General features: G+C 40.5%; 1 protein-coding gene across 4 annotated transcripts in view; it reads right to left on the bottom strand.

The window, feature by feature from the left end:
• Positions 1 to 66: 66 nt before the first annotated feature.
• The window catches only part of POGLUT2 (protein O-glucosyltransferase 2), a 57,085-nt gene continuing 41,586 nt past the window's right edge, over positions 67 to 15,565 (bottom strand). For 3 of the 4 annotated variants that reach the window (XM_072135526.1, XM_072135530.1, XM_072135529.1), the window contains exons 7-10: positions 10,270 to 10,479; positions 7,000 to 7,089; positions 1,940 to 2,044; positions 67 to 274 (exon numbers count right to left, since the gene is read on the bottom strand). In XM_072135526.1, the coding sequence (XP_071991627.1) occupies positions 257 to 274; positions 1,940 to 2,044; positions 7,000 to 7,089; positions 10,270 to 10,479 (423 nt within the window). In that variant the 3' untranslated portion in view covers positions 67 to 256. Of the gene's footprint in view, positions 275 to 1,939; positions 2,045 to 3,987; positions 4,602 to 6,999; positions 7,090 to 10,269; positions 10,480 to 15,565 lie in introns of those variants that run through there. The other variant, XM_072135527.1, reaches the window with a different exon arrangement.

Raw genomic sequence — 15,565 nt, 5'->3', positions numbered from 1 at the left:
ATGTGTAATGCAGTCCTGTAAGGCTGTAAGTAATATATACAATTAAAAATTGTGAATGCATCATCCTTAGTTTCAAAGAAAAGGATTTATTTATTTAAAATATTCTCATAGAAATGGAGCAGAATATTACTGTGCACTGTGCAAAAGTACTGTATTATTGTACAAAATACTGTAAACTATTAGTAAACTGGCATGTTATATAAATGCCCAATCTCCATTCAACATTCGGCCTACGGAAAATGAACATCTGTTAACGTCAAAGTTCTTCCTTGACCTGCAGGATGAGAAAACAAAAATGTTATTTCTTGATAGTTATTCTTATTCATCCTGCTTACTTTAACGTGATGCTTTCAGGCATACAGTTTTGGCAGCAATATCTGCTGTCAGCAATATCTTCTGTACAGATGACAGAAGATTACCTATCCTTAAAGGGGTTGGCCACTCTTGCATAAATTGTCTATGTGCCTTTACTGCCTTGTGGAGAATCCCTGAAAGTTCATCAAGTGATTCAGCAGTCCTGCTACTTACTTTTTTATGTGTGAAGACTCTCTGTGATTGTTTGTTTACATATATGAGCTCTGATGAATAGGAGGAGCTGTAGCAGCAGAGATATGACTCAACTGCCCATTAGGGCAACTTGGTGCAGTGAAGGCAATGGCGGCTGGGCCTGTATGCAGAGGAAAGCATCGAACAGGAAAATGATGAAGCTTTTAATGGAGGCAAAGACACATGCACATATATATGCAGGGACATGTCTAATGGAAGACATTTATTTAAAAGTGGTCAACCCTTTAAAAGGAAATAATCTACCCTGAGGAATCTACTTACTAAAGTAGATGCAGTGTCAGATTCTACATGCCAATCTCACCCAGAAGCTGTATTTGCTGAAGCTTTATATAGGCTGCTTTGTAAAATCCTTCTTTAGTTATATGATAATGACTAGCCTCTGCAAGCTACGGGGGCCAAGGCTATTGCACACCCCTCAGAGCTCTGCAGAGACGTCTCCCTGTGCATCAGAGGAAGCAGTAGCTCCCATCGTGCGTGCATGGGTCATGCTGCAGGCTGCCTCCAACATCACAGATGTATCTCCAAAGGACACGCAATACTCTTTGCCCTTGAAGCTCGCAGAGGCTAGGGGACTCCCCCAGTAGCCTTTCCACATCATAAACATATACCTAAAGACGGATTTTAGAAACAAATTGGCCCATACAATGCTTCAGCAAATACAGCTTATGGAATCTGCCACTGGGTCTATCTATTATAAATATCAAGCATGATAAACCAGGGACACCTCCTTTCTTCCAAATTCAACTTTTAAAATTATACTGACAAGCCAGAAGGGCTCTGGGAGCTTTATTAAAGCTCCTCATACTGTTACCCTGTCTCACCCTCCCCTCTACCTGATATATTATCACACAGTGGGAGGGGAAGTGCTCCTGCACAGTGTTACACCTTGTGAAGCCACAGCATGGAGGGATATTTCTAATGCACCCATAGCCCTTCTGGCTTATTAGCATAATTAAAGAGTTTATTTTAGAAGGAAGCACATTTACTCACTAACCATACTGTAATAACGTCAGTATGTCACTATACTTTAGGGCTCTGTTCATAAAAGTGCACAAGTGGACTGGGTAATATAATTTTATGCTGGAAACGTGGAAAGAAACTATTATGAAACAGCCACAGCCTCCTTTTTACGGCATTATTAGTTATCAGATCTCAATGGCCATCTTCATCGGTGGAAGAAACTTCTTAACGGCTTTCATAGTCATAAAAAGGAAAGGAAAGCAGCTGCCTTATACAATCAGATGTGATGCGACTATTATAAAAGCCATAGAACAGCCATGAATCCTGTAGTGACTCAAATTTACAGCATCAAATGTAACCCAGTGGAGACAAATGTCGTATGTGGTAAACTATTTATAATTCTTTTTCTCACCTTACTCTTTTGACATTCACATGGAAAAAAATTCTCTGCAGTATTCTCCACTCTTTCCATCCCTTCTCTTATCTTCGGTTCACTGACTTGTAGCTTTGCATAAGCCTAAATAAAATGAATGAAATTGAGGAAGAGTGATCTGAAAGTATAGTGTTCATTAGGGAATGATCTAGACCAGTGATTTTCAACCTTTTTTGAGCCACGGCACACTTTTTATACTTAGAAAATCCTGGGGCACACCACCAACCAAAATAGCACAAAATGACACTAAAACAGTCATATTATACATATAGCTAATAATATAGATTCTAAATTTATTTTACTCAGTGAGTGAGTGAGTGTGAAACCTGGGCCTGTTTCGATTAACACAAAAGGGATATCCTGGCAGGAATGGTGGAAAGACACACACAAAGCTCTTCCTCAACAGTTCTCAGTTTCTCCCTGTTTTTTGTATATGGTGCTGATTATTATGTGGCTCATATACTGCAAAATAAAGGGGTACAATGAGAAATACTATGGCCATGAGGCCAGAGTACAAGTGCCAGCTCATATACTTAGCATATGAGCTGGTACTTGTAGTACTCCAGCCTCATGACTATAGTATTTCTCATTTTATATTTCTCATTGTTATATGCAGTATACTGCTGGAGTACTAAAAGTACCAGCTCATATGCTGAGTATTCTGCCAACAGTTCATATACTCAGGCAAAAGCTCATATAGTCAGCATTATTGGTGGGCATTACCTTGGCGGTGGGCAAATGCGGGAGTCTCTCCCCTCTCAGGATGATGCGCCGGCCTCGGTGACGTCATTTTGTCGTGCGAGGTTCAAAGCTTGCGCATGTGTTATTGTACACGTCTCCTACATTGTAAGAAGCCGTGACTGCGCATCGCTGCGCATTGCCAGGAAACAAAACACAGGGGGCACCATAGTTTGGGGAACTTTCCCCGCGGCACACCCGACCATGTGTCGCGGCACACTAGTGTGCCACGGCACACTGGTTGAAAATCACTGATCTAGACAAGTAAAACTCAGAATCAGACATAAATCTGATCATACATATATCTGGCACAAGGCAATCAAAATCATTAAAGGGATTGTCCAGTGCATACATAAAGCTGCCCATACTAGCTCTTTCAGCTAACATTCAGCTGTTGACATACAATGTGCTTCACAAAGATGCTCACCAAGGCCCCCAATGACTGGTGTAAGCAGTGACCTTAACATCCACAGTAGGTTGCCAATGGACCTCACTGGTGAAGTGGCATGTATGTAGAGATCACCACTTGATTATCTGCCCACAACAGTTAGATAGTAACTGTAGGTGTCTGGAAAGCCCCTTTAAGGTTATCCTCTGCCTTTACTGAGTACAATGCTGTAAACTTCTCATGCTCTCATATCTAGAAAGATGTAAGTAATTTCTTCATTAATAAAGTAGGTGAGAATACCTAGGATTGTGCTTGAACACCAGAAAATATGCAAATCCTACAAATACAAGTCAATGAAATGTACTGCACAGGCTCATATAAAAGGGAACCTGACACCTTCTCTGTTCCACCCAAACAACCCCCAGTACCTCAAGGTACCAGGAGGCTATCCTCAGTGGTCCCCTGTTTATGCCCTATAGTTTTCTCATTCAATCTTTTATTGTGTTAAGTATAATAGCTTAATCAACCATCTCTAAAACCAGTTCATGTTGTATACACCTGAATATAACTCAAGTACACCATAAGCGCATGTGCCAAAGTTGAAGACAAAGAACTGGTGCTCACCAAAAATCATGTGGCAGCAGTGAGTGTGATATGCTTTAGTAGACAGCAGAAGGGGGTTAAGCACTGAAGTGCAGTGAATGCTTTGGGAGGGGGAGTGGTGAAGAGCCAGAGGTCCGGAGCCCGGAGGGGTTCTGGTGATGCCCCCATAACCACTTGTGCTTCATTTAAGTTTCAAGTTAATTTTATAAGTAATTAATCTGATTAATCCTTCTAATAAACCTATCCCCATAGCTCCCAGCAGCAGGAATGGTTAATACTGTAAAACTCTCCAGGAAATTTCCTTTAAGAGCAGTATCAGGTACTTGAAGGTATTTTGGGTATGTTATAAAGAAGTTAACACGTTCTGTTTAATACAGTTAGGACTTTGTCTGATGGCTGATTTTTGGTTGAAATGGCTCTACATTTGTTTCATGGCTTTCTAATGTAAGAGTGAAGGTTAAGTCAATAAACGGAGAATGTTAAATATTAAATTGTGTCAAGGTAATGAATTTTACTACATATATCATAAAAAAACTAAAAGAATATTAACATTGGGTTGTTAAGTTATGGGAGAGTGCTTAGTCAGCAGAAGTATTTGCAAATTCCTTAATCTTCCACCTCAAACATTAATGGTGAAGCGTCTAATTTACCCAACAAATCCTTTATTACAGTATTGCATTTTAAAAGAGGGAGGCAAGTCTGCTTTATTAGGGTCTCATATTTGGGGAGGGACAATACGCCTGAAAACTTGGCTTTTAACATGCAGCGTTAGTGTAAAAGAGAGATACGATGGAGGCGCTGTACAATGCTGAAGAGGTCTGGCTTTTAGCTGTTTTTTTGGACACATTTTTAAAGGAGGATATATACGCTGTGTGAAGACACTCCTCGGATTCCTTGGTACAGGTAAAGTAGCTACATGCATGAGAAGTAGGGGAAACACACATAAAAGATTATATGCATTGTTCAAATATAGAAAGACTAAACAAACAATGGGGCCAATGACCTAAAGGCAAACTACTATGGGAGGGCATATATTCTCACGCAACATTCAAAAAAGAAATATTACAAGGTATTTGACATGGGCAAAACTAAACCCAAGTGACAGATCATGTGGCCTTGGTATTCTAGATGCAAAAGAAAAGGACAATAAAACTTTGACAGTAATAGTCTAACATTTTTCAGACTTCAGTAATGCATGCGTCTGCTTGCAAGCTATAAGTATGTCATGACAAATACTAAAAAGCTATTTTAAATACTACATTTACATTGCTGAGCTCTTTCTACAAACATTGACATAAACTCATTTTATTAAAGCAATGAGGGAAATCGGAGGGAAAGTATTAATGAGACATAAACCAGGAGTAGGAGGTTAATTTCCAACACAATGTCTGAGCCAAAATCAAAGTGCCTAAATAATATCTTTATTAATTTCTAGCCTCATTAGGATTGCAATGGAATAATGGTCTGCTATGGATAAGTCTACACTTCTAGACTTTATTACAGCAGAAGACCCAGCATATCACATACATCTTATCTAGACTACTGTGTATAGATAACCCATGTGTGGCATTGTGAAAGTAATCTTAATCTCTGAAATGAATCTACATTTGCAAGATACCTAATGACCAAGGTTCAAGGTGTCCTGATGGAACATGAGATAAACTAAAATAAAACTACCGTCGAGCATATATAAAATAGCTTCATAAAATAACCATAAAAATCAAGACCGATCACAAAATCAGATAATGCGTCAGGGCGACCAGGAAAAAGTGATGTTCTGAAATGATGGCATTAACGCTGCTGCAGCAGAGATAAGACATACTTCTCAAGAAGTATTAAGGGATAAAAAAAATCATTACAGTGACTCATAACAATCTGCTTCATACAACTGTACATGGTATAAAATGTGACCTGTAGGCAAGTTCACATCTGCACTGGATTTACCCAATCTGTTATAAGACTGGTCTGGTTTGGCCCTTATGATTCCTTATAACCCTATCATACAATACCCTTATGATGGAGTTGTTTGTGTATAATCATGGTTCTTCTAGGTCCGTGTAAATGTAACTTATTTATTGTATGAATTAAAATGTTTTACTAGACAGGTTTGTATAGGAAAAATAAGATTAGAGGCAACATTGTGGACCCACTGGGCTATATTTAAAGGCAAAAAACCTTTGCGAAAAATAACTGACTAGGAACCTTTTATTGCTCGGGCAACTTCCTATGGGAAAGGATTTCTATAACCAGGGCTAAAAGGGTATTGTCCATGTACAATGGAAAGAGGGAAATCATAGTTCCTTTAAATATTTGCAGAAAGGCAGGTTGTGCCTACAGGAAAGAGCAGTAAAAGAAGTTATAGGTCACTGTTTCAGAGTAGTATAATTAAGCAGAAATCTATAGTAGTGATACATCACTAATTTAGGAATTAAATAACAGGTATATTTGCGTGTAATAATCATAGCAGTGGTATGCCAGACCACGGCTTTGGATTATGTAGTAAAATAATGACCAGAGTTTTGTAGTACTTTAGAATTTTGCTAAAGCCAACGATGAGCCAAAGGATATTCTGTCAGCCATAGTGTAACTAAACCTTTGAGAAACAATGATCAGTTTCAACAATACTATTATGCTGTATAAGTAGAGTTAAAGGGGTATTCCCATTTTGGCAAATTAATGTTAGTGTTTATATTATAAAAAGTTATACAATTTTCCAATATACTTTCTGTATTAATTCCTCACGGTTTTCTAGATCTCTGCTTGCTGTCATTCTATAGAAAGCTTCTATTTTTACTACCAGTAGACAGAAATCTGACCATGGTCACACAGGTGCACGGCTCATTATATCACAGAGATCTGATTATTCTCTATAACATAACGAGCCATGCATCTGTGTGACCATGGACAGATTTCTGTCTACTGCTAGTAAAAATAAAAGCTTTCTATAGAATGACAGCAAGCAGAGATCTAGAAATCTAAAGAATTGATACAGAAAGTATATTAGAAAGTTGTGTAACTTTTTATAATATAAACACCCCTTTAACTAATGCAAAAAAGTAAGCCTGTTATTTTTAATGTACAGTAAGGTCATCAAGATATACACATCAAAACACACAAAGAATAACCACAGAATTGCATAGGTTTTTCATGCAGTCCCCACAGTCCTGCTTTCTTCCACTAGGTCATTGATACAATTCCTTATGATCCTGTGACCACAGAACTTTCATCAAAGCATCATAATAAAATGAATACACATATGATTCTAACAGGTTCTGTTGTAGAATTATTTCAGAACAAAGAAACGACTTACATGGAAAAGCTTAAAATAGTAGCAGAAAACATGGTCGCCCATTAAATTGTTTCGTGCAAACATTTGTCCAGCCTCTGCGATTCTTTTGGCCTATAAATTAATTTATGAATTAATGAAAGAAACATAAACATATTAACATATTGAAATGGAGATTATGCATGTCTAAAGGTACGCTGTGAATGAATTACCAAGCATCAATGCAAAATTGCAACTACAGGCAGTCCCCGGGTTACATACAAGATAGGTTCTGTAGGTTTGTTCTTAAGTTGAATTTGTATGTAAGTAGGAACTGTATAATCTATCATTTTGGTCTCTATGACAATTGGATTTTAAAAAATGTTTTGTGGTCATAAGAACCAGGATTAATAATAAAGCTTGCTGTTTATTGTTGCCTAGGGCTATAGTACAGTAAATTACCAACATGCAGAGGTCTGTTTGTAACTAGGGGGTCGTCTGTAATTCGGGTGTTCTTAAGTAGGGGACTGCCTGTACTGTACTAGTAAAATATTATATAAAGAAACTAATCTTTAAATGATTTTTAATGATTGTACCATTGGATCACTAAGGGTACTACCCTGTTTCCCTGAAATAAGACAGTGTCTTATGTTACTTTTTGCTCCTATAGATGTACCAGGTCTTATTTTCAGGGGATGTCTTATTTTTCCATGAACAAGAATTTACATTTATCGTTGAACAAAAAAATCTACTTCTCTAACATCCTTAAAACTATCCAAACTCTGAATTTCATGCTGTATTTCTTGTGACTCAATTTCTATTAGAATCATTGGTCCCAATCTCTCGTGTTTAGTAAAAGAACTTTCCTTAAATGATCCCCTTCTTATCCTGGTGGCTGCTGGGATCACATTTGCAGCACAACAGTCAGTGATGTAATTCCATGAATTCTTCCCCATGTCACAACTTTCTGCAGCATCTAAAAGATTTACTAATACTAATGTATGGTGCGGGGGGAGCTGCCGCAAGGTCTTATTTTCAGGGGAGGCCTTATATTTCTAAGCCTGGGCAAAATTGTACTAGGTCTTACTTTTGGGGGATGTCTTATTTTAGGGGAAACAGGGTAATTGCAACCAAGGATATGAAAATAAGTGGTATCTGATTCTAGATGGTAGAGTAAGGTTTGAGCTGGCCATATATCAGCCCCAACCACATACTCCAATGGGAAGTTCTAACCTACTAACATCTGTATACATTTCTAAAAATTAAGGTGAAAAGTCTGCCAGCAGCTGACTCCTCTTTCCCTACTGACTACACATGCACACTTGCCCAAGTTGAGTGTGCCTGTGTATAAGGAAGTTAGAAGGAAGCACTGTCACTGCAGTCATGTGGCCAGCTTATTGGCTTATTTCGATGAGCTTGTGCAAATTGTAGCCTCAGTTTCCTGTTCTTAGCTGAAAGGAGTAGCACCCGGTGTGGTCTTCTGCTGCTGTAGCCCATCTGCCTCAAAGTTCGACGTACTGTGCGTTCAGAGATGCTCTTCTGCCTACCTTGGTTGTAACGGGTGGCGATTTGAGTCACTGTTGCCTTTCTATCAGCTCGAACCAGTCTGCCCATTCTCCTCTGACCTCTGGCATCAACAAGGCATTTCCGCCCACAGAACTGCCGCTCACTGGATGTTTTTGATTTTTCGGACCATTCTCTGTAAACCCTAGAGATGGTTGTGTGTGAAAATCCCAGTAGATCAGCAGTTTCTGAAATACTCAGACCAGCCCTTCTGGCACCAACAACCATGCCACGTTCAAAGGCACTCAAATCTCCTTTCTTCCCCATACTGATGCTCGGTTTGAACTGCAGTTGGACAGGTGTACCTAATAAAGTGGCCGGTGAGTGTATTTCCTATAATGTTTTCTTTAATGAAAAACCAATCCACATTGACTGCTTGGGACACTTCTGTTACACGAGTTATCATTAAAGGCCTGAAAATGCAATGTAATTTGCATAGAGCAAGAGTAGCTATTCAGTATGATATATTATGATATACACTCACCGGCCACTTTATTAGGTACACCTGTCCAACTGCTCGTTAACACTTAATTTCTAATCAGCCAATCACATGGTGGCAACTCTACATGCATTTAGGCATGTAGACATGGTCAAAACAATCTCCTGCAGTTCAAACTGAGCATCAGTATGGGGAAGAAAGGTGATTTGAGTGCCTTTGAACGTGGCATGGTTGTTGGTGCCAGAAGGGCTGGTCTGAGTATTTCAGAAACTGCTGATCTACTGGGATTTTCACACACAACCATCTCTAGGGTTTACAGAGAATGGTCCGAAAAAGAAAAAACATCCAGTAAGCGGCAGTTCTGTGGGCGGAAATGCCTTGTTGATGCCAGAGGTCAGAGGAGAATGGGCAGACTGGTTCGAGCTGATAGAAAGGCAACAGTGACTCAAATTGCCACCCATTACAACCAAGGTAGGCAGAAGAGCATCTCTGAACGCACAGTACGTCGAACTTTGAGGCAGATGGGCTACAGCAGCAGAAGACCACACCGGGTGCCACTCCTTTCAGCTAAGAACAGGAAACTGAGGCTACAATTTGCACAAGCTCATCGAAATTGGACAGTAGAAGATTGGAAAAACGTTGCCTGGTCTGATGAGTCTCGATTTCTGCTGCGATGGTAGGGTCAGAATTTGGCGTCAACAACATGAAAGCATGGATCCATCCTGCCTTGTATCAACGGTTCAGGCTGGCGGTGGTGGTGTCATGGTGTGGGGAATATTTTCTTGGCACTCTTTGGGCCCCTTGGTACCAATTGAGCATTGTTGCAACGCCACAGCCTACCTGAGTATTGTTGCTGACCATGTCCATCCCTTTATGACCACAATGTACCCAACATCTGATGGCTACTTTCAGCAGGATAATGTGCCATGTCATAAAGCTGGAATCATCTCAGACTGGTTTCTTGAACATGACAATGAGTTCACTGTACTCAAATGGCCTCCACAGTCACCAGATCTCAATCCAATAGGGCATCTTTGGGATGTGGTGGAACGGGAGATTCGCATCATGGATGTGCAGCCGCCAAATCTGCGGCAACTGTGTGATGCAATCATGTCAATATGGACCAAAATCTCTGAGGAATGCTTCCAGCACCTTGTTGAATCTATGCCACGAAGAATTGAGGCAGTTCTGAAGGCAAAAGGGAGTCCAACCCGTTACTAGCATGGTGTACATAATAAAGTGGCTGGTGAGTGTATAATACCACATTAGGGTACTGAGGGAATCTGTCAGTCTAGCACACATATACATCTCACCTCTTCATCATGATCTTTAACCCACTGGATCTTCTCAAGCAAATCACTGAGGTCTCTCTTGAAAGGTACATAATGCTTCCAGGGCTGGAGCTCATTATAAAAGTGTTCATAGTAAATGGAATCTTGCTTTAGTATTACACTATTCCCAACAAGGAGATATGGCGTTCGGTATGCTGCCACTGTCCCATCAATGAGTATCTGATACTTGTACTGAAAGAGGAAGAGAACAAAATATACTATGGGCAAACACTTCACATTTCTTTTTAATAAAAAAATATAACATTGCATTGAAACATAACAGCGCGCCCACATGTTGCTGTTTAGATACAGTTTTTTTATTTGACAAGTTAAACCGATTTATTAAAGGGGTTAACTACTTTACCTCATATTTTGTAATGTGTGTATAAATGTGGGGGTGGGATATTAGGTGATTTACCAATAAACATCTATTTTGCACAACTTTCTTAAAATGTAAATGTAATCTCCCATTCCTGTCCATAAAAGGACAAGAGATGGAAGATCATGTGATCTCTAATTGTTCATGACAAATCTACAATGCTGAGAGATAGGGACGGATGGTAGGAGCCGGCAACATCACCGGCCGGAAGCTCCCTGTGCGCAGCTTCTGTGCCCATGTAAACAAACAGGGGAACAGATTAGACGGACTGCGGCGAGGGACATCAGCAGCGCCGGAGGAGCTAAGTGCACCTTTATTATTTTTAAATAGCCTGCCCCAGCCCGGGCCTAAATTATTAGTAAACTCGGATAACCCCTTTAAGATATCAAGAAAGTCATGCAGAACTATTAACAAATGTATATTGGCAAATGGCGTACTATCTTACTTACACACACATTACAAAACACATGAGGTAAAGTGGTCAAACTGCATGTGGGATGTAAATTGCACTGTATGTATGCACTCTAAATCAAGTACAATTTGCAGGAACATCACCATTTCAATAATATCTACCATAAGATTTTCTCTTGTGATTTTCTCTATTAAGGCTGCTGGGTCGAACCCAGAAGTGTGTTTAGAACTATGCTCATGGCAACAAATAAGAGATCAGCTTTTCCCCATAGCAGTATAATGATTGAACTCTGATTGGTTTCTGTAAACAACTAAACCAGTTTTGCACTCAAACATTTTTGAAAAATTTCCTTCCATGGTTATTAGGAGCTTCACTCTTGTACTTTTCTTCAACATGTGCTTTGGGGGCTCTGGCTATTACACATTCCACCAATGCGTTTCTCTCTTGCCCTTCCCTGCTTCCATGTCCATCCAACTCCCATATCTGCCAGAAATATTGTGGCCCAGTGAGCGAATACTTTTTGCTTCCACAAGATTTCTGGTAGAAGGTGCATGAAGACGGGGAAGAAATTCTTTGGGGGAGAATAATAGCTTTCCAGAGCCCCTCCGTTGGCTCTGGAAAACTATTATTCTCCCCCAGAGAATTTCTTCCCCGTCTTCATGCACCTTCTACCAGAAATCTTGTGGAAGCACAAAGTATTAGCTCACTGGGCCACAATATTTCTGGCAGATAAGGGTTTCTGGTGACGTCCCCCCAAGCATACAGAGAGCCAGTTCAATCAGAGAGCCATTTGCACATGCCCTATTACAACATATAGCTATAATTGATGAGGTGAATTTCCCATAAGGATCTAAAGAATACATTTTTACAAAAATTGAAGGTCATAAGCCTAAGTGTATTACTCTACGTTCCAATAGCACTTTATTGCTTCTACATTACATTCTTCAAAGGGCAGGACCTGCATAAAAATACCACAGGGTGTGCCAACAAATAGTACAGTCACAGTTTCAACTATGCATGTTCTTAATAACATTTTATGAACCTCATGTTGTGGTATGATAAACAAAAGAAGACTACTTAATTCTATGAGCACAGTCACGCATGGTTTTGCTGCTATTCACCTTTTTAAAGGATCAACTAGCTTAGAAAACTCTTTTCATATATCTTAATATCTAATGTTGAGTTAATAAAGAGAGTTTTCTGTTTCGGATGCTCATTTCTTTTCCTGAGTAGAAGATATTTATAAAGAATCGCACTTACTCTGGAGGACCTACATTGCACGGGCAACTTATTGATCTGAATGGGCAGTAACTATTTTGCACCCTATATAGATTAAGACATATCCCCCGCTTGGATGGTAGGAACTGACCATGAAAGTCAACAAGAGCAATGAATGTAGCAAAGAAAACCGTGATCATGTTCCATTCTGAAAGTAGTCACAAGAGGGTGTCAAAAAACTTCCATTTTCACATAGGACAGGATTATTTTCCCTCAGTGGTCGTACAGCAGGGAGACTTAGACAGCTGATCCCTAGAATACCAAAGAGAAGGACTGTAATGCTTACTAAGATGAAAAGGAAGGACAAACACAGTAAACCCTAAAGCTAGACTTCCCAACTGTCTTTATCTAATTGCCCATTCTACCCTTAGTGGTAGGTGATAACTAGGTGAAAACACGGAGAAAGAAACAGGATAAAACAAATACAAAAGATTTAGTCATATAGTCATAACCAAGGGGGCAATGCAGTTCAGAAACAAAAAGGTCATAAGAAAGACAATATATTGTAACGGTCACACAGACAACAGAACTAAAAGTCTCTATGGGAAGAGTCCGGAGGAAGGAGTCTGTGGACCAGTGGAACCTCTGGACCACTGTGGGAGATGGTATGAGGCCCGCGGCGGCAGCCAAGGTACAGGATATGCAGGAAACGGTGCAAGCCTGGGATGACAGCAGGATCACAGAGGAACACTGGTAACGCTGGCATGGACTGGAGACACCGCTGGACTGGAGCCCTAGGAGGCACAGCAGGAAGCACCGAGGCAGAATGAAGACTTGACACAGGAAGGCAGGAGCAAACGGAGGTACACTGGTAATGCTGAAGACAGGAACACAGAGGCGTCTGGAAACGCCGGAGACAGGAACACGGAGGCGTCTGGGACCGCTATTGAGCTTTCTCTTCCACAGGAACGGCTTAGGGAAGCCTGGTATGGAAACCATAGGAGATCCTAGGAGAAGATCTGGCGGGGAGTGAAGGGAGGTGCTGGATTATAAGGGCGAGGTCGGATTAGCGAACTCCAATCAGGAGGACGCTGGCCCTTTAAGTCCTGAGAAGTCGGCACAGGCGCGTGCGCCGTAGCAGCGGGAGTGCGGCCTGGAAGGCAGGAGGTGTGCGGCCTACACCCTGGGACCCGAAGCACAGCCAGGAGCCAGGAGAGGTAAGTCCGGACAGGGGAACGGGAACAGTCACACAGCGGAGCACAGTTGTACCCGCGATCCGAGACATGGATATAAGAGGTCAGTCCAGAAAGTGATTGGTGGATTTGTCCATCACATGTGCAGCCCAGTACAGTGGAATTTGTTATGCAGAAAACAAGACCACATACAGCTCTTTACATGGAAAAAATAAAAAATAGATTTTTGAATGTGGGTAGTGAAAAATGGAAACGCAAAATCGAAAAAGGAAATCACAACAGTTGAAGAGTTTTATCAGAGCCTGATCAAGGTTTAGTGGGGAAAAAATGACATTTTCCATAAGAGTTCAAGAGTTCAATCAGTTTTCAGTCAGACTGAGGTCTGTCTTTTCCATGGCAAATTATTAGTTAAAAAACACATTGCACTTGCATGCATCTCAGAGTGCAATGCATTTTTGATGCATCTCTATAGACTTGTATGGGCCCGCTTTTCACGCATGTCTGACAAAACCCATTGAATACAATGGCCAACATTTATCAAAACTAGTGGGTGATTCATGATTTCTGGTGCACGTTCTTCATGAATCTGGCGCCCCCTGCACTGCTCTTGCTTTTGATGCACCTTTAAACCCTTAACGACCTGCAACATATTAGTACTTCACACGGGCTAAGCCCTCTCCATAGCCGGTGAGTGTTTGCTGCATATCGCAGCAAAAACTTACTGGTAATACCTTCGATCTGTGCTTTTACCAGTCACGGGTGTTTACCCTTCAATTCCCACCAGCTGTAATATGGCAGTATATGGTAGGATCAATCAGACAACATAGGGTTAAAATACCCTAGGGCAGTGATGGCGAACCTTTTAGAGACAGAGTGCCCAACCTACAACCAAAACTTACTTATATGTCGCAAAGTGTCAACATGACAGTTTAAGCAGTAACCTGTTGATCCCAGCTGTATCACAAGTTTCAATCATATTGGCGTCCTGAGGACACCAATGCAACAGAAAGAAGATGGAGAAATTTTAGCCTCCTTCCAGGTTCCCCTGAAGAGAAACAATTAGGGGACCCAGAGCAGGAGCTCCAATAATAATCCATCTCTGTCCACACCTTCTCGCTTCTTGTGTAGTCCTGGCAGCCAAAGAGGTGTCGCTTTAAAATAGCACTGAGCATGGCATGTCCATGGCTGTCTTGGACCGCAGGAGAAAGCCATTAGTCACATCTAGCAAATTCTGTGCTGGAGTGAAGGCCCGGGTGCCCACAGAAAGTGCTCTAAGTGCCACTTCTGGCACCCGTGCCATAGGTTCGCCACCACTGCCCTAGGGGGTCTGAAAAATAGTAAAACATAAAAAAAAAGTTAAAGAAAACAAAATGAAATAAAAAAAATCTTAAAAATTCAAATCAACCCCTTTTCCTAGAACTGATATAAATATAAATAAACAGTAAAACTCATAAACATGTTAGGTATTGCCCAATCCCAAAATGTCCGATCTTTCAAAATATAATAACGGTTCAATAAAAACTGATCTAAAAGTCGTACAGTCCTCAAAATAGTAGCATTGAAAACGTCATCAAAAGTCCCAAAAAATGGCACCACACAGCTCCATACACTGAAGAATGAAAAAGTTATTAGCACCAGAAAATGGCAAAATTAAGAATTTATTTTTGGCACAGGAGGTTTTAATTTTTGTAAATGTAAGAAAACATTATAAAACCTATCTAAAATTGTTATCCCCGTGATTGTACCAACCCAAAGAAAAAAGGAGACATGTCATTTGTCATTTTTTTTCCTGCTTCCCAGTACAGGGCATGGAATATTCAATACAATTACTATGAATTGCAATTTGTAGCAGAAAACAAGCCCTCACAGCTCTAAACATTGAAAAATAAAAATGTTATGGATTTTGGGTAGGGAGTGAAAAATGGCCTGGGGGTTAACATAGAGTGTGTGACACAATTCTCTCTAACACTGCATGCCAAAAAGTGGCCTAGGTCCCACTGTACACCCCTTCCAGAGCAGAGTTACGTCAGGTACAGTGCAGCCACGACACAAATGTGCAAGTAGTTTGCACTGAAA

This window comes from Engystomops pustulosus, chromosome 2, assembly GCF_040894005.1.
Source record: "Engystomops pustulosus chromosome 2, aEngPut4.maternal, whole genome shotgun sequence".
Classification (NCBI taxonomy): Eukaryota; Metazoa; Chordata; class Amphibia; order Anura; family Leptodactylidae; genus Engystomops; species Engystomops pustulosus.
Note: the sequence above shows the minus strand (reverse complement) of the source record. Positions and strands in the feature narration are given on the sequence as shown.